This window comes from Sciurus vulgaris (assembly GCF_902686455.1).
Source record: "Sciurus vulgaris genome assembly, chromosome: 14".
Taxonomy (NCBI): Eukaryota; Metazoa; Chordata; class Mammalia; order Rodentia; family Sciuridae; genus Sciurus; species Sciurus vulgaris.
Genome location: NC_136475.1, coordinates 33,477,069 through 33,504,136, shown reverse-complemented (window position 1 = coordinate 33,504,136; position 27,068 = coordinate 33,477,069). Strand labels below are relative to the sequence as shown.

The following is a 27,068-nucleotide window of genomic DNA, read 5'->3' as shown; positions in this document are numbered from 1 at the left end:
TAGACTTAAAAATTATTTGAATCTCATATGCTTGATTTTAAATTTATTTTTAGCCAATACACCAAAAACATAAAAATCATACATATTTATGGGGTACCAGACAAGTTTTGATACACATATACATTATGTTTAAATCATTAAATATTTGTGTGCATCACATACACACACATCATCATCATCATCATCATCATCAAAGAGTTGTCATTTCTTTATGGTAATAACATTGAAAATCCTTTCTTCTAGCTTTGTAAAAAATATATTATCTGCCTACATTATCATTTTCTATAGCCACCCTCTATGCAGACCCTTACTAGTATCCATTGTCTAATGTCTCCTCATTCTTTCCTATCTCTTCCTCTCCTCACCCTCTGTCAACCAATGACATTTTAGATTCCACATATGTAGGAAATCATATGGTACTTGTCTTTCTGTTATTTCATTTAGCAAAATAATCTCTAGTTCCATCTCTGACATCACAAACATCAGGATTTCATCCTTTTTATAGCTGCATAGTGTTTCATCGTGTATATGTACCTTATTTTCTTTATTTGTTCTCTGGTAGATGGACCTTTAGGCCCTTTCCATTTCTTGGTTATTGTGAAAAGTGTTGTCGTAAACATGGTAGTGCACATATCTCTTCAAGCATCTAAGTTCATTTTCTTTGGATCTCGAACAATAACGGGATTTGCGGATCACAGGTATTTCTCTTTTTATTTTTTTATTTTTTGAGGAAACCCCGTACTATTTTCCATAATGGCTGTACTAATTTATATTCCCCAAGTGTGCAAGAGTTTCCTTTCCTTCACATCCTCACTCAGACTTGGTTATCATTGGTCTTTTTGATAACAGACATTCTAATACAAGGGAAGTTATATCCATTGTTCTCTAAATCTGCACTACCTGCATGAGTAGAAACATCAGGAATGTTTTCATACCTATGATTGTCATTTACATTTCTTTTCTTTGAAAAAAGGTCTATTTAGTTTCTTCATCCATTTCTTTTAACTGAGTTACTTCTTTTCTTGCTCTTGAGTTGTTAGAGTTCCTTAAATACATTTTGGAGTCATATCAAAAAAAAAAACAAAAACAAAAATAACAAACAAATCATTCCCCAGACCAAAATGTCATGGTACTTACCCCTGGTGTTTTCTGCTAATTTATACTTAACAGTTCTAACATTTAGTTTTTATTCATTTTTGTGGTTCAAGATATAAGTCCAGTTTCATTGTTCAGCATGCAAATATCCAGTCTTTCCAGAACTACTTATTAAAGGATTGTCCTTAACCCATTGTGTGTTCAGAATTAATTGTTCAAATTTAATGACCATGAATATTTGAGTTTACTTCTAGATTTTCTATCCTGTTTCATTGGTCAGTGTGTCTGTTTCTATACCTGTGCCATACTATCTTGATTATAAAATTCAAATTTTCAAGATTACGAACTCAGGAGTGTCATGTCCCCACCTTTATTCTTTTTGCTCAGGATTGTTTTACTTATTCAGAGTCCTTCCTGGTTCCATAGAAATTTTAGGACTTTATATCTCTTTCTGTGAAAAATGACATTAGAATTTTGACAGGAACTGCATTGAATCTTTAGATCACTTTGAGTAGTCTAGATATTCTAACAATTCTTCCAGTCAATGAACCTAGGATAGCTTTCAATTTATTTGTAACATCCGTAATTTATTTCATTCATGTTGTATAGGCTTCAGTGTATATAACTATCACCATCTTGGTTAAATTTCTTCCATAGTATTTCATTGTATCTGATACAATGTTATAATGGAATTTTTGTTATAATGGAATTTTTTCTTAACTTTTTCAGATGGATGGTTATTAGTATATAGAAGCAGTACTAGTTTTTGTGTATCAGTTTTAAAGCCTACAATTTCATTGCATATTTGTCATTTCTAGCAGTTTTTTGGTAGAGTTAGGCTACTTTCTATATATAATATGTCACTATCCAATGGAAACAATTTCACTTATTTCCTTTCCTATGTGAATGCTAAATAGATACTATATTGTCTCATACCTCAAAAGCAACTAGAAGCTCTTGGTCAAAGGCAAGAGGCATATAGTGCAGGCCTATAGTTAATGCAATGGGTTAATTCATTTGGTTGCAAGAGGGCCTAGAAGCAGAGGTCCCAGAAGACACCTTGGCCTAATGGTGGTTACAGGGGCCCAAACTCTATCAACAGTTCTACTCTGCCATCCTAGAGCCTGGCTGATCTACTTGATTTCACCCAGACAGTCTCTAAATATAGGAAGATAAACACTTAGAGTGTAAATTTTGACCAACGGGAGAAGAAATGCAGTAATGAAGATCAAGTCTCATCTCTGTTCTGGCAAGATCATTCTCTCTGACGTGAAGCTGTGTACTAGCTAACTCGGCAGCACATTCAGCACCCTCTCTTTGTGTTTGTCGTCTCCACTTCCCTGCTTACTTCCTTTCTCTATCCCCTCATGTTTCTGAGGCATTGCACTCCCCAATAGAGTGCTGGTATACGATCTTTTCTTTCTGGAGAAAGGAAACCTTGGCAAAGAGATATATTTTCATTACGTCATTTTCTGCACATTTATCTCTCCATTCATTGGATCTCTCTCCTGGATTACCTGCTTTAGCACATCAACTGAGGTTACTTCCTCAATTCAGTAATACATTATTCCTTTGTAAATGTTCTATTTATTTTTCTTATCTCCCAATTCTCTTTTATTACTACTATATACTTTTCTGTTGTTTTCAATGGCATTTTAAACATGTTAATTTTAATATTCCTGCAATTTAGCACCTGTTTTTTTAATCTGATATTTATTTTCTTTATGCTGCTGGATTTAAGTTCTAGTACTTTTGTTTCTGATGATTCTCACTTATTGTGACTTGTTCTTATGTACCGGATAATTTTAAATGGTGAGCTCAAGCTTTGCGAGATTTAATCTGTAAGACCTGTATGAAGATGAGTTGAATGTCTGTACCTCAAGAGTATATTTGGGCTTAGTTCAGCCAGGCATTGTAAGTTACTGTCAACCTGGGAAAATTTTAAGTGAACTTATTGCTGGGCATTTTCTCCTAGACCACATAGAAATTGCAAAATAAAATTCCTAACTGCTGAGAACAGACTATGCTTTGTACTTTTTATGGAAGTGATTTTTTTTTTTTTCCTGACCAGGTTCTAGGCCAAAGGTAGGCAAATTTGCTTGGTTCTTAAATTTTCCAGATGGAAGAATTTTTTTGGTCCGACAAATCAGTCAGGAATGTAGGCTTTTGACAGCATTCAACTTGAGGGGTATATGTGTGTGTGTGTGTGTGTGTGTGTGTGTGTGTGTGTGTGTGTGTGTGTGTGTGTGGGTGGGTGTGTGTGTATCCACCTCCTTGATCCTGTGTGCTGGTTTCTAATATTCTGATTTATAATTCTGTTTTCTTTTGTGCCTCTGGTAATTCTACTGTTATGATGGGAGCTCTGCTACAACATTTAAAAGGTTGTATTTTTATATTTAACCCAGAATGTCTAGATGTGCTTTGTCAGTTGTTTCTTCAGGTTATTTAGATAATATTACTGCCAGAAACTGAAGTCTGTTCTCTGACATTGAATTGTGGTGTTAATTCACTGTTCTTGGGTTTAATAGCTTTGTACCTACTTGTATTTTAAATTATTACATATGGCCTCAAAACATAATTTCTTAAAAACAAACAAACATGAAAAATATTTTAAAAATGACAAAAACAGCAACATTTAAGAGGCCATAGTATGTTGGTGGAAAGCATAAACTTTGGAGGCAGGCAGCCTGAGCTTGTTTTCTGGATGTATTTCTCCTGTGATGTTAGACTCTGGGCCAGTGGCCAGCCTCCTTGACTTTCTTTTATCATCTAGAAATGTATGTGTAAATTACAGCATCTACTTCATTGGATGTGGCTAGATGGCTAAGTGAAATAGCATAAAGAGTACATGTAGAACTGCCCCCTCATGTTAAAATAGTCTGTTTTTTTTTTTTTTTTCCAATTATTCTTAAGGTTCTATACAGTTCACCTTTATCCCAATTCTGAATTACTTAATATGATTGAGGCAGTCTTCCACGGGATACTTTTCTGAACCAAATTTAAATCACCTGCTCTCTCCCTATCCCCATCTCAAAAATCAACTTATTTTATAGTGTAATAACAATAACATTTGTTCTTTTCGACTCCTCATTATTCACATAAGTTCTGTAAGGATAGGAATACTCATGCAAACAGGAAATCTTGAAAAGCTTTAGGAACTGAGAACATTTAGAAACCACTTTAGCTCCATATATTTTACCTTGGGTAATCAGTTTGTGATAACAAGTCATATTTAAATTAGCAGAAAAATCACTAGATGATGTAGCAAATGCCAAAAATAGAATAAGATATCACTTTTGAAATAGAAAACTCTTTGAGTGTTCTGTTAGGTTGAGCATATTTTTTCCTGATAAAAATTAAAGGAATTGTGTCAGACAGAAATTTGTATTTCATATACAATTTGCTGAAAATGAATAAATGGCATACAGGCAGTTAGTTTTTCCTTAGAATGCAAGGTCACACTATTATTCTTTCTAAATATATCTTCTGTCTCAAAGGGAATAAGGAATTAAATTTTTAATAATTTTTGGTTTGTTAATCTACCTTTTACTTGGAGATATACTATCAGACTAAAAAGCCTCCAAAAATATACAAATCATATTCTTAGACAGGTAGAGAGAGTAGTAAGAAAACCTCGGAAGGGTATTTTCATTAAAATCTTAAAACAGTGTATTTTAAGCAATTGTTAGCACATCACTTGTAGGTAAATAATTGTCCACAAAGAAAAGATTGTCTGTGAAAATATTTTTCTGCATAACTGAAAAAATGATGTATTTAGGATATATATATATACACACACACTTATGTATATAGAAATTGGTATTAAAATAGTCTTATAAAATATTTCTTTATAAGATTCTCAAACATAGCTGAACTAGCAACACAAAAACATGTATTTTCCAACTATAGAAAGATTTGTATTTAAAATATCCTATTGAAAGGATATCAGATTCACTTGATATATAGACATTCTTTATTATATTATAAACATTTGAAATTTTTTTCTTTATAACAAAGATAACACCTTTGACTTTTCCAGTATTTATTGTGGAATTTAAAATTTATTTTATGTATGTATGTGTATATAAATTATCATAATAATTTAAAATATTAACCTATGTAATCTTCAAGTTCCTTTTACCCACTCATAACTGGAAAAATGTAAGTGTAATTTTGTGTATGCCTGTATACCTATAAATTTTTAGTTCTTACAGTATGTTCTAAACTATATTATGTCCTGTATACAATATCTAAATATTTTCTCAAGCTAATGATATGAGATAATAGGTACTATTATAATAACTTTTTTGATTAAATCAATTGATACTTAGAAAGTTTAAATAATTTAAAAAGCTTTCACATCTAAGAAGTAGAAGGCTAAAGTCTGTCAAACTCCAGAGCCAATCCCCTTAACCATTATTAGAGGTGCACAATAGAGAGTGGTTACATTTTTTATTACAATTGGTTAAACAACCATGATATTAAAAATTGGAACTAAGTGACTCTCCAAGAATAATATCAGGATAAGTCTGGAAATGCTGAATATGGTAGAATTACATGGGACTCTGAGAGAGAACAGCATATTACATACCACTAAACAAGAGAGGCACTCTTATCCCTCATAGCATTCTGGAGGCTTATAGGAAAACTGTTCACAAAGCCCTGAGATGTAGGCTGATTTCATCTCACTACCCTCCAGTCGCAGGGTACAATCTCTATCTTCAGAGTTCCAAATTGTTAGTAACCTAGCCATCGCATCCCAATTTACAAGTGTCAGAACTTAGGACTAACAAAAGATGGGAAAAGGCAAAGTCAATTATCTTAAATAATGTTCTTGAGAAGCTCCCCAAGACATTCCTTTGTCTGTATATCATTGTTAAGATCTTAGTCACATTTCTTATTCAAAATGAAAAAGGATTCTGTGTACAGTTAAAAATTGAGGAGTTCTGTTTCTATGGAAGAAAGGGAGAGTAGCTACTAAGGTATTACAAAAGCTCTTGTCAGACTAATAAGGAATTAGAGTCATTGTTCTTTACTAAATGGTCATTAGGCAGTAGAAATAGGAAAGCAACCTACTTTTTTTTGATATTTGAATATCATATATTTGCCAGGACTATCCTCCAATTCCATGTGGCTACTTTATTCTTTTTGGCTAGCTTAATGATTTCCAATGCTAATATGAATGGTTGATGGAATATATGGATGAATTTCTACTGGCTACAGCTTCTGAACTAAATTCTTTGAAACTTCTTATGTTGTTTCAATGCTTTTGCAGGCAAAACCTTCAGAGTCCCTTAGGATGCGGAATCTCAGCAAGTATAAAGAGTCTTCAAGGCCCCTTGCATGTAGCATATTCCACAGCCTCTGATTGAAAAGGTTCTGTGCTCCATGGGACTGCTCATTTGGATTTGGGAAACTGAGCCATTACCCTATGTGTGTGTTAGCTTTTCATCACTGAGACCAAAATACCTGATGTTTTAGTCTGACAAGAATTACATAGGGTAGGAAAAGATTTCAGAGGTTCAGTCCATTGTTAATGAACTTCATAGTCCTGGGCTCAAGGTGAAGCAAAACATCATAGGGGAACAACACGGTGGAGAAAAGCAGCTCAGGATATGGCAAGTAGGAAGGAAAAAGAGAGTTCTGCTCATGGGGGACAAAATATAAGCCCTAAAGGCACACTCCTTGTGGCCTACTTCATCCTTCCACATCCTACCTGCCTATAGTTATCACTCAGTTAACCATCTCAGTGGATTAATCCACTGATTAGATTAAAGCTCTCCCAATGTATATATCTGATCTCTGAGCATTCTTGCATTCCCATACATTGAGTTTTGGGGAGACACCTCATAGTTAAACTATAACATCTCTTTTAGTCACCTTTTTTCACTGGTGTGACTAAAAGACCCAACCAGAACAATTGTAGAGGAGGAAAAGTTTATTTGAAGCTCACGGATTCAGAGGTCTTAGTCCACAGAAGGCAGGCTCCATTCCCCAGGGCTTGAGATGAGGCAGAACATTGTAGTGGAAGAGTGTGGCAGAGGAAAGCACCTTATATGATGATCAGGAAGCAGAGACAGAGAGACTCCACTCTCCAGCTACAAAATATATACCCCATAGCCACACCCTTAATAAACTACTTCTTCCAGCCACATCCTGCCTGCCTCCAGTTACCACTCAGTTAATCCCATCAGTGATTAATTCATTGATTAAGTTAAGGCTATAACCCAATCATTGCTCCTCCACAACACCTTGCACTGTCTCACACATGAGCTTTTGGTGACACCTCACATCCAAACCATAACAGCAACTAAAAATAATAACTTAGAGGAAAGTTTTTTTTTGATTCAGTTTCAGGGTCTCCCAAGGTCTGTTCTCCAAGGCAGAAATATCATGGCAGAAGGACATGGCAGAGGGAAATTATCAGCTTATGGCAGTTGGGAAGCAAAGAGAGAGGAGAAGGGAAGGGGCCATGACAGATAAAATCTCTAAGGCCACACACCCAGTGACCTCCTTCCTCTAGCCACACCCTACCTACCTTTAGTTACTACCCAGTAGTTCATTCAAATTAATGATTCATGAAGTGGATTAACCCACTGATGAGCTTACAGTCCTCATAAGATCCTTAAAGCCCTACATCTGAAACTTGATATATTATGTGCCATGATTTCAATACATGAATTTTCTGGGGGATTTTTCAGATCTAAACCATAATTCTCTGCTACATTTTGTGGGCTTCTGTGTTCCATGGAATTTACACCATGCTGACTTTCAACTTATGGAAAATTAAAGACTTGGCATTTTCCAAGTCTTCCCAATAATGAAGAAATTTGGAAATATTAACTCCAAAACTCAGTGACTGTCACTAATGGAATATTGCTTCCAGGGATGAGTGTATCTGATTGGTCTGGGAGGATGTTTAGTCGACTCAGCAATCACCCAAGGCAAGAAAGTTGAACCACTTTTCAATGTACAGTATTATCAGAAAATTATGTCTAGAACATTTTAAAAACTTATCCAGGAGGTGTTTCTAAACTGATAAACTGTCACTGAAATGTCAGATTTGGAAAAAATATACCAGATCCCGAACTTGAAAATATATTTGCCATTTATTGAAGAGAAACATTTCTCTACAGTAAAACTTCTGAAAGTGATGAACACCGGATTTCTTCTAGTGTGAACAAGAGGTAGACATCTTTGTCTGTATGTGCACATGTATATGTTTCTTTCTTATGAATATATGTTTACATATACATACATTTACATATACACATATATACTATTGTGAGGTAATATTTGAGGTACCCATGGAAAAAGATGAAGATTATTCTCTTTATGAGGTTGATCAATCAGAAAGACAAATAATACAAAAAAAAATCACAAAGCAGATTCTAGACTATAACAGCAGATACCAAATGCAATGATCAGTACCAAATACAAAGTAGGATGAGGAAGATCAGTTAAAAGAGCAGTGTGAAAGTTATTGAGAAGCAAAGAAACATTTGAGGGATTCACCAAGCATGAACCTGAGGATGCAGGCATTTATTGGTCAGTAGGGATGCGGGCAGAGAAAAAAGCAAGCAGGAAAGCCCCAGTGCTGAATAAATCTTCCTGTTATGGTAGAACTTTGCACAGGTGGTGTGGTTGAGAGGAGCAAAACAGGAGCAAAGTTATACTAGACTGAGGGTTAACAGGGGCTGTCACATAAGGTGTTACAGGCATTATAAGTACCTTGAGAGCAAGAGGGGAAGATGGTGCAACACTAGTTATTTTGCTTGTAAAGTTTGTTATGCTTAAGTTTTGTACACAAATTGAAGATAGAGTTATTACGGTTTGTTAAAATGAAGTGTTAGACAATGAGGAGTCAAGGATGACTTCAGAGATTCACTTACACAACTGGAAACATAGTTTCCACTGTTGACCTTGAATGAATGCTGGAAGAGTCAATCTGGAATAGAGGAATGGTCAGCAGTTCAATTTGATAGGCAGGTTAAATTTCAGATGTCCATTAGACTCCCAAGTAGAGACGTCCAAAAGGAAATAAATATAGGACTGGTATTCCAGAATGACCTAAGGATATGGTAAGACAGGTATGAGGTGTGCACAAGTGAGTGTAGATTAAGAATAGTTTAGTGAAACAGACATTATTACCTCATGTACATATGTGACTGCATGACAGATGTGATCCTGCAATATGTACAATCAGAAAAATGAGAAATCACACTCCATTTGTGTATGATTTATCAAAATGTATAAATACATTCTACTATCATGTACAACTAATTAGAACAAGTGAAAAAACTTAAAAAAAAAAAAAAAAAGAAATGATATCAAGGAGAGAGTCCAAAGGCAATTGGCTATTCATAGGAGGTTGGGAAGTCAAGGAAAAGTCAGCAGAAGAGATTAAAACAAGCATCTAGTTATGTAGGAGGAAAATCGATGTGGATGGAATCCTAGAAGGCAAATGTCAAAAAAATTTCAAGGAGAGAGGAGTGATCAACCCTTTCAAATGTTGCTAAGAGTTCAGGTGAAAGAAGTGAGAATTAAATATTGAAATGAACAATGCAGGTGCATGGAAGACTTTTATGAGAAAGATTTTAACATTTCTGTGATGGTGAAATCCTGAAAACATTCAAAAAGAATGAGAATTAAAGAATTAGAGACAAGTGAACATAAATAACTCTTTCAAGGAATATTTTTATATGTTTATTAGTACATTGTAGATATACCAAATATGTACAGAATCATACATGCATGGAATATAGTTTGCTCCACTTCAGTTCCCAGTATATGCTCCTTCTGTAACCTCCCCATGTCCCCTGTTCCCTTGCTTCTACTTCACTGGTCTTCCTTCTATTTATTTAGAGTTTTTTTTTTTTTTTTTTTTTTAATCAGTGCTTTAGAGCTATACATGAAGATGAAATTCACTATGGTATAGTCATATATTTACACAGGATAATTTGATCAACTTAATTCCACATTTTCTCACTTTCCTTTCTCTCCTTCCTCTTCCTCAATCCTCTTTCTCTACTCCACTAATAGCCCTTCTGTTTTCATGGGATTTCCTCCCCAGTCTTTTCCCTTATTTTGGTCTAACTTCCACATATGAGAGAAAACATTCTACTCTTTACTGTCTTGGTCTGGTTTGTTTCATTTAGCATGATGTTCTCTAGTTCCATTTATCCATTAGCTAATGACAAAATTTCATTCTTCTTTATAGCTGAGAAAAACTCCACACTTCCTTTATTCATTCATCTGTTGATAGGCTTCTGGGCTAGTTCCATAACTTTGATATTATAAATTGTTCTGTTATAAACATTGACGTGCCTATATCACCATAGTATGCTGATTTATTTTTTATTCTTAAGTTTTTTTAAGTTTTCATTGAATTTGTTATTTATTTATTTATTTATTTATTTATTTATTTATTTATTTATTTATTTATACTGCGGATTGAACCCAGAGACACTGAGCCACATTCTGGGTCCTTTTAATTGTTTATTTTGAGACAGGGTCTCACTGAATTGCTTATGGCCTCACTAAATTGCTGAGGCTGACTTTAAACTTGCAATTCTCCTGCTTCAGCCTCCCAAATTGCTGGGATTATAGGTGTGTACCACAATGCCCAGCTAGTATGGAGATTTTAGTTTTTCAGGATACCAAGGAGTGGTACAGCTGGGTCATATGCTGGTTACATTGATCTAACAGGAATCCCTCTTCAATTCCTTCCAGAGAGATTACTGAGACAATCCATTTCTGAGGTATTCTCTCTGATTTTATTTGTTGCTTTCTGAAAGTGAGGAGAAGCTGTGTTGATCTCATTTATTTGAGGCAGGCTGGCTTGTTGAGGGCTCTACAAAATGACTGCCCTACCCAGCACAAATTTCAGTCCACAATTTGGGTTTAATTGTTTGATCTCCTCCGCTGTCTTTGCTCTTCTGGTTGTTCAAACCTGCTCTGTTTTTCTTTTCCACTGTCGCTAAGGAAGTAAGCTGTGGGTTTTTTCTCTTCCTCTTTCTCTGTTTGTAACACCTCCTCCCTGACCACAGGTTAGCTGCTTCCTTTCTGGGGTGTGGAATGATTGAGAGTTGCTGCCTAGATCGGCTCTACCATTTTGAAAAATCTTTTATGAGGTATTTTGTTAAAAAAGAGAGCAAAAAAACTGGAGATGGTGGCATATGCCTGCAATTCCAGTAACTCAGGAAGTTGAGAAAAATAAAAAGGGCTGAGGATTTACTCAGTAGTAGAAGATCCAGTACTGGGGGGTGGGGGAGTGGGGGGAGGGAAGTAAGCAAACAGATATAATTTTAAAATGCTTTTAAAAATATATTCCTATTATGAAATAAATATTTAAAATGAAACTAAATTAAAACTATATTGTCTATGATATGAATTATATGTGAACATTTCAAAGAATTAGAATACACAGAAAACTAGAAAGAAGAAAAGGGAAGAACAGAAATTAAAATCACCATTATGCTATCATTTAATGAATAGTACTTGCCTAACTTTTAATTAATATTTATCTTGCTTTATGAAACAGCAAGACCCAAATTCAGAATACCTTTTCAAATAAGGAGCACATAGTAAATCCTTTAGGCTTGAAAATCGTAAGATCTCTGTCCTAACTGTTCAACATGGCAATTGTATAGTGATAGCAGCCACTCAGTATGTAAATCAATAGGCAAAGGTGTGTTTCAATAAAATTGCATATACAAAGACAGACACTGATCCCAATTTTTCCTGTAGCCCATAGCTCACTGATCTCCATGCAAAGATATGGCATTCAAGATTCCTTAAATTTAACTCTATAAAATTTTTTGAAAATGTTTGGTATGCATAAATCTCAAATCCATTACTGATAGAAAAGACAGATTTCAATGATTTTATATTTACTCAGAATATATTTGCTATGATCTGAATATCTGTATCTCCAAAACTCATATTTTGAAGTCTTCACTCTTGGTGCAGTGGTATTAGGATGCAATTAGGTCATGAGGACTGAATTTTCAAAAATGGTTTTAAGACATTTATAAAACATTCCCAATGGAGCTCGCCTCACCTTACCACCAAGTGAGACAATGTCAAGAAGGCACCATCTATGAGATAGGAAGAGGGCACTCAGGGAAATCAGAATCTGCTAGAGCCTGGATCTTGGACTTCCCAGCCTCCAGAACTTTGAGAAATCAATTTTTATTATGAATAAGCTATTCATTCTGTGCTCTGTTACATCAGCTTGAATGGCTGAAAATCATTTTGATAAGTTTTTCTCCAATGAAAAGGCAATTTTACAGAAGCCTTTACTTATTTTCCACAGTCTTTTGCTTATTATACAAGGTTTGTATGTGGTATGGTATGTGTTATCTGATAATCAGAGTTTTGCCAAAGTCCCTAAAAGTCAGCCTATCTACAACATCATGGCAGTTGTTCTACATAAATGATTCAAGTTTAAGCATAGAAAGACGTTTTGTGTTAATAAAATATTGCTTTAAAATATGTAGTCTATATTCAATAAAAATCAAGGTCACGTCAGTTACATTGCTATATTTTTAATTCTTTGCTTATAACTCTCCTGTCATTGACTGGATTACAGAATAGGTTACCAGAATATGTGTGTGTGCGCGTGCGTGCGTGTGTGTGTGTGCGTGTGTGTGTGCATGCATGTGTCTTTGTATGTATTTCAATAGTAGCATATCCCTGAATGTGTTATTGTTTTAGGAAATAAAAGAATGGGTATGAAAAGAAAATGATGACAAGAGAAACTAACAGAACCAAATTCAACACTTCTAGTCCTTACAGAATTTTTTATAGCATATATTTAGATGCAAAATGACAGAATTCTGTTTTTAGAGCTATACCACTTCTTGACATTAATCCTAAAGAATTAAAGTCCTCATACTGTAGTGATACATTCATACCCATATCTATAGTAGCACTACTCACAATAGCCAGACTATGGAACCAGCTTAGATATACTATTCAATAGATAATGGATAAAGAAAATGTGTATATATATATATACAATGGAGTTTTAGTCAGCCACAGAGATGACAGAATTCTTAATGAAATCTCAGGTTACTCATGGGAAGGATATATAAAAAGTTAATGGCAATGTTACTTATTGCCTCAGATAAAAACACAAAAACAAAATAGTCACAAAGAATGTTTTGCTTGCAGAGATAAAAGACTAGTTAAGTATTTCAGAAAGAAAGAGAAGTCTGGAGTTCACTGCCAAGAAGTATTGGGAAACTGAAATTAGAAAAGATTCTGATGGAAATTCAAGGAAGCACATTATTTTGCTTCATTGTGTCTGTCTTTCTTCCCTTAAAAATATAATGCTCCCTTTGTTGCAGGGGCCTATGAAGATTAATTGTCTGACATGTACCAAGTACAATGGATGTGTTCCATGTAACTTTCTCATTAATCAAAATGTAAACTCCTTCAATCTTGATCAATGTATTGTTTTTAGAAGTTGCTGCTAAGTAAGTATATTCTACACATGCGAAAAGCAACCATGTAAGGTTTGTGGTGTTTTGGGGGTTTTTCCCATCCAGTTCCTATAACCTCATAAGACCCCTGTTTTTGCTACTAGACATCCTTGCAGGTCTTGTGAACTGGAATTGTCTCAGCAGTTACTAAACTGCAACTGGGGAACCCTGCTGAGAATCGTAGAGGACAGCCCTACTTAACTTGGTTTTCCACTGTGGTCCACAGGTAGCTCTGGAGAGTTAACAAAATTTATAAATGCTTGCAGGTGATATATTCACATCAGAATTTTCTAAAATTTCTTACCTAATTCTAAATGGTTTCTGGAAAAACTAAAAAATATCTCTGACATGCCTGATGCATAGGTCTCTTAGGATGCAGTAAGACTTAGATTCCTAGATGGAAGTAAGTAATACTGGTCCTGCTGTAAGATTAAGTTTCCTTATCTTATATCTTCTGATTGATAATAGTTATTCAAGAGATATACAGATAAGATACTTAGTGAAATCTTTGGCACAATTTATTGATACTTCTGTTATAAGTGATAAGATAACTTGATACATGAAAAGAAGTTCCTATATCATGATCATGAATCAATATGTAAGTTATTTGCTGTTCCATTTCTATGCAAATTTTTCATGTGGTGAGATACTATATCTACATACTAATGCAAAGGGAGGAAAATGTGTTGAATATGAGACCATCTATGTACTGCCCAACAAATAAGCTATCGAAGAAGATAGGTTACAAAGGTTGCAATTTCTGTCCTAGAATCTGTGCTTTTCTTTGTTTAATGTAATTATTGTTAGCATAAGCAGAGAAGAGAAGGGGGAAATTTTTGATAAAGGGATAAACTGATGCAGATTTGGGTACTTATAAATCCAGCACAGATGAAGTAATAAAGTTCTCACATTTTTTTGTTGTTTTGAAGACTGCTTTTGCAAATAAACTGACATCCATGGGTAGTTTGGACAATGAAGGAGTTATCTTATTATCATGCAATGTGAAACTAAAGAATGTGGGGGACATAAGTATCTTGTTCATTTGCATGACTTTTATCCCATCATTTCTACTAATGTAATATTTTAGGGTCATTTAGACACACATTCAATGACATTACCCATGCTTCATTTCAATGTAGCAAAAGGAATTAATCCTATTCCCCAAAGAAACACAAGAAGATGGTTATGCTCATTTGTTATAAATAAGCAAAAAACGGTGCAGTGTATCCTTTTTATAATCATGGCAGTTGTTACTGTAATATCTGTTTTTATGCACTGCTTATTTTATTCTCCAGCTATACTTTCAGCATGAGGAGAGTGACAGGGACTGAAACTGTTATCCCATTTTTCAACCTGTGAACTAAATTACATTACATAAGGGATTCATTTGGTGTAATATTCTTTAAAGTATTTAAAATATGCAAATACATTGCAGCCTGTGCATAATATGTATCCCTACAAATTAGAGTAGTTAACTTCTCAAGTTAAACCCAAGCACTGAAGGAATTTTTCTATCTTCCAAGGACAGCATAAGTTCTGCTAAGTATTGTAACTCAGTGACAAGCCATTTATGTTAGATGTGCTTCTAATTAATGTTTTCCCTAGCTGCAGCATCTTTCTCTTCGAAGAATAGCTCCAAGAGAATGAAAATGCCTTTTTGCTTTATGTAAATGTCAAAAGCCGCACTGATCAACATAGTGCTAGAAAAAAGTACTGAAATAAATGGAAACAGTTTTGGGAAGCAAGTCTGTATCAAACTTTAGAATGGCCCTATAACAAACCAGTTTAACTCTTCATCCCACTTTATTTAAAATAAAATTGAAAATTAGTTTTGAGTTTTGATCCTGATTATTGATGATTATCACATTTGGATACTATTTGTGTGCGTGAAGTATATAGAACTTATTTCTATGGCAACTTTATAAGGGTATCTTAAGTAGTAATGTTATTGTCACCCCCACTTTTCCTCCAAATTACAGTGAAGCAATTTGCAAATTTTTGTGACATATAAAGCTAAGGCACTACTTAGTTGGGAGCAATTTAAAACAATTTAATTTCTGATTTCCTTCCCAGTAAGGAAACAGACACAAAATTCCACTTAATTAGTGATTAAGTCTAAGTTTTCCAATTAAAGAAATGACAATCAAAAAATTAGCCCTTAAAAAACGAAATTATTCCTTCAAAAATCCACTTTCAATATATGAAAATACTCAGTCTATATTCTATGTTAATCTATTTCAACTTTATGTTTTACAGGTATTAACAGAAGCATCTCACTTACTAAATACTATGTATAAAAACATCATTATGCTAATAAAATACAATAAAATAAATCTTTAATTTTGATGCAGCAATGTTGGTCTGCTTCCATGATTCAGGAGTATTTTGGGGTTTGATTGGCAAATAGGTATGAAACTGGATATGTTAACAACATCTCCCTTGAAATTCATACTAAAATAAAAGAGCAAAATCTCATTAGACGCTGAAAAACAAAAGTAAAATTTAAGACAAATCTTTGCCAATGTATCTAATTTCCTTCAAGTCATAACTTATTGGAATTTATTTGATTACCTAAAATTCTGGCCCACCTTTGCAGTTCTAACTGCATTCTCAGCGTTCTCTGTCTGTTAGTTTGGGAAGTCCAGATCTGCAACCGTTGATCTGCCGTTATTCTAGATGTTTAGAACTAATTTGCAAAGCAGCTCTCCTTCCCTGTTCCAAATCGGCACCTTTCTTTCTACTTACAGTTGATAATGTAACCCACAATGATAAATCCAATCAGCAAGGGGTGTGTGTGTGTGTGTGTGTGTGTGTGTGTGTGTGTGTGTGTGTGAATAAATCTGGGTAGGAAAAATTCAGGATTGTGAAACCTGGAAATGTAGTCATCAGAAAGATGAACATAAATTTAGTAATAGCGGCAAATCAAGAGCAGCGAATACTTAACCTTGAGCTTCCATAATTCCAAGCAGTAGAGGAAAAAAAAGATGTTATCTTATTACTGCTAATTCCCAAACGATAAAGTCTATGTCAACAGTGGGAACTCTTCAGGGGATTAAGGGCAAAAATGTACTTTCTGCCTGCAGATATGAACATGTTTATCAGCTGGTCCCAAGAAGAAAGGTTGAATGAACCAAGGTAACCACATACCTGTACTATCACAAAGGTTGATTAATATCTATGTTCAATGAACTATTTCTATGCTTGAGGACAAGTATACAAATTTAGATAAGACAATAGAACAAAATTAAAGGGGAACTATTTAAAGATGAACTCAGGCAGTTACAATAAATACCATTAGAAACTGTAAAATTGCATAAAGTAAGGTTGTGCAATACTAAATCACTGACATAAAAGGCAGACTTCTAAAGGCTTTCAGAAGGCAGACAAAAAAGTACAAATGTGCATAATGATAATGATATTCATAAGAAAACAATGTAAAGCATTAGGAATGCATTCATCACAAGTACAAACAGTAAAGATCATATATCTTGAATAAAATGCCCTCAGCTAAATTAAGACAGGAATATACAAATCAAAAAAAGAGTTTACCACATTCCTAGAAAAATGTTTGTAGATCACCTATTTAGCCGTGGTGAATTTTTAATTATTGTTAAAAGAAATACATATATTTGTTTGTGTGTGTGTGTAAATATCCAGACAGAAAAATGCTCTATCTACAATAGGAGAATCAGACCATACCTTTATAATATACAACTAGACTCTGGCCTATATTTTCCATAATACTTATTCCTCAGATTCAACTTTTTCCCTCATACTCATCTTTTAAAATATATTTACCATAAATTTATAAAATAAATGTACTATAAATACATTATGGTATAAAATGGTTATAAAGGAAATTTAAATAGACTTTCTGTAATCTATTTTTTTATTATCTTCTCTCTGACTATTAGGGTTGAAATCAGCACAAATATTTTTGTCATAACAATCTATCAGTTTCCAAACCTTCTATAGTGATCTGATATAAGCAGTTAGATTACTGAGAAAATCTTAAATTTAATGATTGCAGGAAGGATTGAAAAGGCAGTCTGGGATGAGTCAGGGTGATATGATAAAATCTTAATTAATCATATGTTCAAAATTTGAATTCATCTATTTTTAAATCAAATATATATATAAAATATATATATGTGTGTGCGTGTGTATTTACACCATCATTTTTTCATCAATTCTGATGAAAAACTTGTTGAATAGTTAGTTTATAATTACACACACATGAGTTAGCTAAGTAGGTAGCTAAAGACCATCAATTTTGTAGAGATTAACCTATAATTTTATACATAGTTAGCATTGTAATTAGTTGACTTATTTTTTCCCATTGTTATGCTGTTCACAGAAGCCATTAGTTCTCAATCTGGTGTTTATAAACTGACAGCAGGAAATGCAAAAGTTTGAATATTTAATAATATTTTTATAACCGTGTTTTCCGGATTGATGTCATTTTAATGTTTCTATATAGATATGTCATTAATAATGCATATTTCCCTATAAGGTAATATCAATGAGAATTTTTAGGGTTAGGAAGAGTAGTAAAATAAATTTTATAGTTCATGGCTATAAACTAACATGAGAGCAGCTAATCAAGTCAAAAAATTTCAGTTTTCATAATTTATACTACCAATTGCCTGATGTTATCTAAGCTTTTCTGTAGGTGGTAGTTAGTTAAAACTTGCACACTTTGTTCTCAACATTCTTTTACAAATGTTGGATTTTGGATTTTATTTGAAAAATTCATCAACAACAGATACTGTATGTTTTTCATGAATTTTACTATTTGTAAAAGACTAGAGCATGCTTCCCCAGAGATAGGAACAGGTTCTATAGTTGATTGATATTAAACATAACAAAACAACTAATTTTGGATTTTTTGTTACATATTCATAATTGCATATGGTTAGAACTTCAGATTTTAACAGATTCATGTTCTGTCAGCTTGTGTTTAGAAGGGTAACTCTCTGCTCTTTTCTTGCCACTGCAGGTCACAATTGATTGCTTCTTGTTCGTCTTCTTGTCTTGGGGAGAGATCAGGAAGAACATTTTAGCTTATTAAACTTCATCACACTTAAAATATTGAGGGTTTGGGCATGGTGGTTCAAAAGTATTTAAAATACAAGAGCAATATTCTTGTCATATATGAATATTAAATTTTCATTGAATTTCATTAAAATAATGCATATTGCAAATTTAATAATAATATGTAGATTCCTGGAAAATTGCAACAATATATAGATATATCAGCAACAGTTTGAGTTTGGGAACTTCTTATGGTTGGAACATTCTTATCCACACACAAAAAGAAGTTCAAGATATGCAATTACTGTATACAAAGCAAAATTCATAGTAGTATTTTATGTGTCATGTTTACATGCTTTGTAAAGATTTGGATGATTTGTTTTTTGGCCTTCGAAGTGTGGATTTCAAAACTTTTTAAAAAATATTCCTTATTTTCCTGTGTTTATCTGTGTGTACTTCTCCCAAAGGATATGTGATGTCTGGGGTTAAAAAAGAGAGTAAATTTTTGGGAAGGAACAGAAAGTAATGTTGAACATAGAATTAAAACTCCAAGATTCTAAAGAAACACAGTCATTGAATTTTAAAATGATAATTTCAAAACTCATTTCCAACTAATACAATAAAAAGATGTAATTTTATTATTTTCTAGACTATCCAGAAAGAAAAACAGAAAGATGAAAAGAAATAAAAACTGTTAACCAATTTTTTACTGTTAAAGAGTAGTATTGTTTTAGCTTGCTATTCTGCATAGTAGTGAACATTTTTAATGGGTAATTTTGTAATTTACATTTTATATTTAAAACATTCTCTGGAGAGTGACACCAATGAAAATGGAAGAGAAAGGATCTACAGAAAGTTATCCCTCTCTAAAATCCACTCAGAAACTGGCAAAAGTTTTCAGAAGCAAGTTTTCCTGACTGTTGAAACTAGCCAAAGGTCAGAAGCCACCTGTGGAACATTTATTCAAGAAAAATAGTTGAGTTTCCGTAGGAACCATAACTTTCATGGCATTTTATTTTATCTATCCTGGTCCCTCTCCAAGTTCCCTGCCCTGTCCTCAAGCCCATCACTATCCTTGGTAAAAAGTAGCTTGCATTTTAGGTACTAGAAGGAGCAGAACAGAGGAAGAGCCTTTCATAACCTCTTTTCCAAGAATTGCCCTTATCTGATCTGTCAGGTCATTACCTGGAAGTCTCTCCTAAAAAGCTTGCTTTTATTTGATCTGACGGAAGCTTGCCAGATCTAAAAGCTTCTCAAAGGGTTGTTTTTCAAATCATTCAGCAGCATCTTTTTTAAAATTTTCAACTTCCCAAGGCAACGGACACAATAGACAAGCCAAAAATTGGGCAAAGAATAGACTAACCAAAAGGTTTAAAAGAAAAGCTGAAGAATGTGACTTCCTAAGTTCTCTGAAAAACTTCTGATATATTCCTGGTACTCTAGAAAGAAACTTGTATGTGTAAGGCTGATAACATGCTCAAGAAAGTATTAAGAAGGCTCTAGTCCCTCACAACTGGATACAAAACTTTACAAAAACCAGGAAGAGGAAGCTAAAGCAGATTTAAAAATAGCTGGCTGAGTGTTGAGGTCAGGTGAGGAAACACAAGAACCCATTCTCACAGATTGGGAAACGGATTGGTTATAGGCATTTGGGAAAACTGTAACCTATCATTAACTAATGAATACACTAAGACAGAGAAGTTAATGGTTTCACATGATGTGTAAATGCAGATTTTACAGAATTAGTGTTTAATTCATTAAACAAAAAACACCACCAAGTAATAACAACAATAATTCATGTCATATTTAAAAGAAAATAATAATGAATACATAGTCACTTACTCCCAAAGCCCCAAAATATTGGAAGCAAAAGCTCAGAACTGATATAAGGAAATAAATGATTAAACAATATGGTTGGAGACTTCATTAGTTCACTCTCAACAATGAAAAGTACTTCTAGATTGAAAATTAACAGGAAAAGAGAAAACTTCACCAATATGGTAGACCAACTGAACTTGATAAACATATATAGAACACTTAAAGTCAATAAAAGCAGAATGTGCAATCTTCTCAAGAAAAAATGGTACATACTCCAAGGTTTGTTTATCCATAAAGCAAACTTCAATAAATTTGAAAAGACTGAAACCATACAAAGTATGTCCTCTAAACACAATGAAATAAAATTAGAAATCAATAACTTAAGGATACTTGGAAAATTCACAGAAATACGAGACAAGTAAACACAAAGCAAGTTAATAAATAGGTCAAAAAATAATCAGAAAAAGAATTAGAAAATAATTTGAAGTAAATGAAAATGGAAAACAAAATTTTAGAGGCTGCACAATTGTATTACTTAGTATAAAATTTATAAGTGCTTACTTTCCAAAAGTTTCTCCCTAAAAAAATTGAAAATTGATAACTTAATCTTTCAGCTTAAGAAGCTTGAAAAATAATGGCACCTGCCCCCTGCAAGATAAGCAAGCACCAAAGAAAAGAAGAAAGAAGAAAGAAAGAAAGAAAGAAAGAAAGAAGAACGAAAGAAGAAGAAAGAAAGAAAGAAAGAAAGAAAGAAAGAGAGGAAGGAAGGGAGGGAGGGAGGGAGGAAGGGAGGGAGGAAGGGAGGGAAGAAGGGAGGAAGGAAGAAAGAAAGAAAAGAAGGAAGAAGGAAGAAATGTTAGAAACACACTCACACACACACACACACTCATATGGAAGAGAGAAATATTATTGAGAATCAGCAAACCCTAAAATTTGCTTCTTTGAAAATATCAATCTAATTTACAAAACTTCGGCTGGACTAACAAAAAAAGAGAGGTAAGTTTCTAATTACTAAAAAAGGATAAGAGGATATAACTATAATCTTAGAGAAATACTACAGTATAAAAAATACTATGAACATCTGGATACTAACAAACTAGGTAGCCTGGTCAAAAAGAAAAATCCTCTAGAAGTCATGGACCACTATTGCCACTACATGAAATAATAGAAAAAATAAGTAGACAAGGAAATGGAAGAAGTTAGTAATTAGAAGACTTCCCAAAATTAAAGGTTCAGAGTCAGATGGCCTTACTGGAATATTCTACAGTAAGTTTAAAGAACTGCCACCCTGACATCAATCCTTCTCAACCTCCTCTTAGGAAAAAAAAAAATGATGATGTTGATGATAAGAGGAACACTTTCTAACTTAACTTTCAAACTCATTCTATAAGCTCCACATTGCCCTTAAACCCAAACCAGAAAAGGAAATCATGAAAAATACAGACCAATATCTTTTATGAGCGTAAGTGTAAAATTCACAAATTCATAAAAGTGCACTAGCAGACCAAATCCAGTAGCAGAAAAGAAAGGCTCATATAGCATGACCAAGTGAGATTTATCCCACGAAAGCAAAATTTGTTGCATGCAAAAACTAAACCATGTAATATACCATATTAATAGAATACAGAACAAAAGCACATGATCATCACAACAGACTCAAGAAAATTACTTAACAAAATCCAATAACCTCTCTATTTTTGTTTTATTTTTAAATACTCAAAAACCTAGGAATGGATCTTAACCTGATAAAGTACACTTTCAAAAACAGCCAGTTTTACACTTAATGGTAAAAAGATAGGATGTTTTCCCCCGAGATCAGTTGGCATAACAACAATGTCAAATTTTGCCACTTCTAATTTGTGGTGGAGTTCCTAGCCAGGTAATTAGGTAAGAAAATAAAATAGAAATCCAGCTTGGAATGTAAGAGATAAAACTCTATGTGGAGATAATATGATCTCATATAGAAGAAAACCGGAAGAATTCACAAACATACAAAAACACACGTACAATCATTAAATCAAATAAATATGTCCAAGAAAACTGTAGATTGTAAGAACAGTATGCAAAAATAATTTGTATTTATATACAACTGACAATGAATAATCTGAAAATGAATTGAATTAATGATGTAATTTACGGTAGCATCTGAAGAGTTGTAATAGTAAATAAAATCAAACAAGTACAAGACTTGCTCATTGAGAAAAAAATCATGTTGAAATAAAGACTTATATACATGGAAAGACATCTATGTTCATAGACTTAATAACTATAAAGTAAAACACTCCCTAAAATTATCTACAAATTCAATGTAATAACTAACAAAACTCCCACTGCTTTGTGAATAGTCAATATGGTCCTACAATTTACATGGAAATATAAGAGTATAGTATAACAAAAGCAATGTTGAAACATATGAACAACTTTGGAGGTCTCACCCTTCCTGATATCATTATCTGGTGCAAAATTACGGTAATCAAGAAAGGAAAATATTTGCTGATCATGTATTTAATAAATGCCTAATATTCAAAATATTTTGAGAACAACTAAAATGCAATGATAATAATAAAGGATAAACGATAGAAAAATGGGCAAACAATTTGAAAATATGTTTATATAAAGAAGAAATGCAAATGTCCAATAAACATATGAAAACCTGGTTAACATCATTAACAATTAGAGAAGGATATCAACACTGCAAATTGGTAATATATCACCTGTCACATAAAGGGGTGAGCAAACTTTTATAGTCTTAACTATTGACCTGGATGTTTTTCCTTTACCCCAATTCATTCCTTACATGTAGGCTCAATCCTTGCAGTATTTGGATAACTTATTTAATATAAGCCAGGAAAATAACTTTGTACTAATCACATTGTTACCCAAGAGTATATTGTTTGCTTTATTGCAAATACTGGTGAACAGAGATCAAAAAATGTTTTAAATTCCTAAGGGGGAAAAGAAACAAAACAAAACAAACAAAAACACCTCTGAACCAAGTTGGGCGTGGGAGCACATGCCTGTAATCCCAAGCTACTCAGGAGTATGAGGCAGGAGGATCATTCCTTCAAAGCCAGCCTCAGCAAAAGAAAGGGGCTAAGCAACTCAGTGAGACCCTGTCTCTAAATAAAATACAAAATAGGAATGGGAGTATGTCTCAGGGGCCATGTGCCCCTGAGTTCAATCCCCAGTACTCCCTCCCCACCCCCACAAAAAATCCGCTCAGTAGTAAAACTTACTTCTGGTTCACAAATGTTTCCCTCTTTTTGATTCTGTAGGTCATTTTTAATTTCTTTAGAAAACATGAAGTTATATTTTTAAATAATTGTAATACATGGTTTTTATTTTCATAACAGATTATACCCTAATAAACCAGTCTTTATATTTCTAAAATATAAACAATTCTACATAGATCTTTTTTATATTTTACCTCTAGTGTTTATATATTTGTATTAATGAAAATGTGTTAATCTGTAAAAAATTTTTATATTGAAGATCACATATTACAGTGTCATCTTCTTTTCAATTTTTATTCTTTAAAATGCATAAGTTTATTATTACTTTCCCTTTTTGTTTTCAATGCACATCAATATTAGTATATATTTATATTTATAGTTGTGTATTAATTTTGACTGCACTCAGTAAGAAATTTTCTCTTTAAAGTCAGCTTCTCTTTTGACTTTGTGTGTTAGTTTTTAGTTAGTGTGAAAAGATCCCTGAGATAATCAATATATAAAAAGGAAATGCTAATTTGGACTCATGGTTTCAGAGGTTTCAGTCCATGGTCACTTGATCTTGTTGCTCCAGGCCTGTGGTGGCTCAGTATGTCACGGTGGGAGTTTTTGTAGAGGAGACCTGTTTACCTCACAGTGACCAGGGAACAAAGACAGAAAAAGGAAAGTGATAGGTCCCAATATCCCCTTGAAGAGCATGCCCTCATGACCTGGCCCCTTCCACCAGGTCCCCCTCCTAGGGCTCCCACTACCTACCAATACTGCTTCACAGGTGGGGAAACCGCCTCCTGCACATGGGCCTTTGGAGGATGTTCAAGATGCAAATGGGAGCACTCAGAGAAGATGTCTCTTATTCTATAGTAGATTATTGCTTCCCCAACTTGTTTTCTTCATTCTTTCTGAAATTGCTATTCCACATTTATGTATCTTTGAAAGTCAAACATCCTACTTATTTTTCTGTGATTTTTCATAATACTTATCTCCTCTCCTATTTTCCCTGAGTTCTGGAGAAATTCTTGTTCTTATCTTACCATCATTGACCTGTTTTGTATAGTATTCTGTCTCACCTTCCAAATATGCTTTTAAATTTTGTTACTTGTATCAAGATTTTAGGCCATTTCCTCCTTAGATTCTCCTCACCCTCCCATGGTCTGCACTGAGGGTCTCCTTTTCAGTTAGTACCCAGTGATCCTAATCAGAAATTGGTGGTGAACTTAGTGCTAGGTTTTATTATCTGGGAATACTTTCCTTTAATTTGCAATATATTGTGAGACTTTCAGTCCTTTCTGCCTTCCTGTCTCATCTGTATTTTCTCTGATATAATTTTCTCCAGTTTTCAGAATTTTATCCTAAAATCTGAAAATTATTTATAAGTTCACTATTATTATGGTTTAGATATTAGGTGTCCCACAAAAGCTCCTGTATGAAACAATTCAAGAAAGTTTAGAGGTGAAATGATTGGACTGTGAGAATTTTTACCTAATCAGTGCATTAATCGCCTGATAAGGACTGAGTGGTGGCAGGAGGCAGGTAGGGTGTGGCTGGACAAGCTAGATCTCTGGGGGTGTGCCTTTGGGGTATATATTTTGTCTGTGATCAGGAAATACTCTCTCTCTCTCTCTCCCTCTCTCTCTCTCCTTCCTGGTGCCATGTTCCCAACTACTTTCCTCTGCCCCACTTCCGCCACGAAGTTCTGTCTAACCTCAGCCCCCAAAGTGAAGTCGGCCATATTTGGACTAAGACCTCTGAAACTGTGAGCCCCCAAATTAACTTTTCCTCCTATAATTGTTCTTGCTTTGGTCACAGCAGTGAGAAAGCTGACTAAGACAACTATCGTTGCTTCTTTCACTTCAAGAGGAATTAGGAAAAAATAGTGCTAAGTTCAAATTGTCTCCTGTAAGACATCAACTTGGCTTATCCCACATTGGGCTGTAATAGATGGTATAAAGCAACTAGAATTAAAAATACTTCCAGTTCTATTAACAGGAAATATGGTAAATTTCAATTATAATGGGGAATCAGAATGTCTCCCCTTCTGATCCACTTATTTTTCTTTGAATAATTGGAGTTTGGTACACCCCTCACCTCAGTAACACAGAGGTAAGATTCATGGATTTGTGATCAGCTGAAATTCAGTCGCCACTTGCCCTGTCCTGCATATGGCAATGGTCATACATGTACAACATTATAGGCACTGAGAAAATGTCTAGTGGTGCTTCCAGATTCATACTAAAGGTTTAATTCACTTTTTATAAAATGACGATCTTCATTATTTTCATATTTTCTCATTTTTGAATCACTTTTATATGTAACTATACATTTATGTATGTATACATGGGTGCTTGTCTCCCTAGCAACCCCCTATGACATGAATGGCCTACTAGTTTTTTCCTCATGTTGGCTTTGAATCACACTAGATGCTCAAATAAAGGGAAACTCTTGAACTTTCACATGACATTCCTCAAATCCCATCTATTAATATACCTCAATGTGCATTAGAGACTGCTGCAGAGTGGCTTGAACTTTAAAAAAATGAATCAAGTTAGAGAACTTGAACTTCAAAGGATGATTCTGTTACCACAGATGGCAGTGTCTGCAAAGATAATACCCATTAGTTTTCTGTTTTCCTGGAGTTTACCACATGCAATGAAAATTCTGAGTCCTTCTCTTATTTTATATATACTTAGCAGGTCCAGAATTACTACTATTAACCCAGTTTGTTAGGCAGAAGAACGGAGACATATAAAAACTTAAATAACATGTGGAAGGTCACAAAATAGTGATTGATAAAGCCTGGGATTGGAAAAAGCAATCTAGCTCAGCATCTGAACCCTTAACCAGTACATTGTCTTGTCTCTTAGGAAGACAAACTCTTGATTTTTGCTATGTGGAATTTGAGAGAAAAAAGTAAAATAAACCTTTATTATTATGCTTTGAGAAAGTATAGCTTCTTTTTTTATGGCATCCTAGATTTATCCTATAGAAATTATCAGGGCATAGACAAAGGTTAGTTTTTAAATCTCACTTTAAAAGAACATGTATTAAGCACCAATTGTGTTCTTAGTCTCATTAAACACCAAATGGGTTCAATAGTCAACTATTGCACACATACTACCTCATTTAATATGATCTTCTTTAATATCATACATCCACTAGCCTCATTCTTTTTTATATCAATTTAAAAATTGAATCTTAGTGCTTGAATCAACCATACAAATGTTTGACTGGTAAATTAGAAATAAATCCCATTCTATTACCTAATGGGAAGAAAATCAAATGATATGATTAACAGAGGTTTCTGGCTTGGAACAGGAATGCACTGAGCCTCAGCCAAAAATATTTTGTTCCTGGTATATGCCCATGCTTAATATAAAGAATATTTCTCCAGAAACACAGTGCAAGG

At 33.9% G+C, this 27,068-nt stretch overlaps 1 protein-coding gene across 3 annotated transcripts in view; it reads left to right on the top strand.

Annotated features, from left to right (window-relative positions):
* LRRTM4 (leucine rich repeat transmembrane neuronal 4) overlaps positions 1-27,068 on the top strand; it is a 787,905-nt gene that overhangs the window by 396,740 nt on the left and 364,097 nt on the right. Inside the window, exon 3 of one of the 3 annotated variants that reach the window (XM_079110898.1) lies at positions 18,583-18,672. The exons of the other annotated variants lie outside the window; for them this stretch is intronic. Coding sequence (XP_078967024.1) covers positions 18,583-18,654 — 72 coding nt within the window. The 3' untranslated portion in view covers positions 18,655-18,672. Of the gene's footprint in view, positions 1-18,582; positions 18,673-27,068 lie in introns of those variants that run through there. 3 annotated transcript variants of the gene reach the window in all.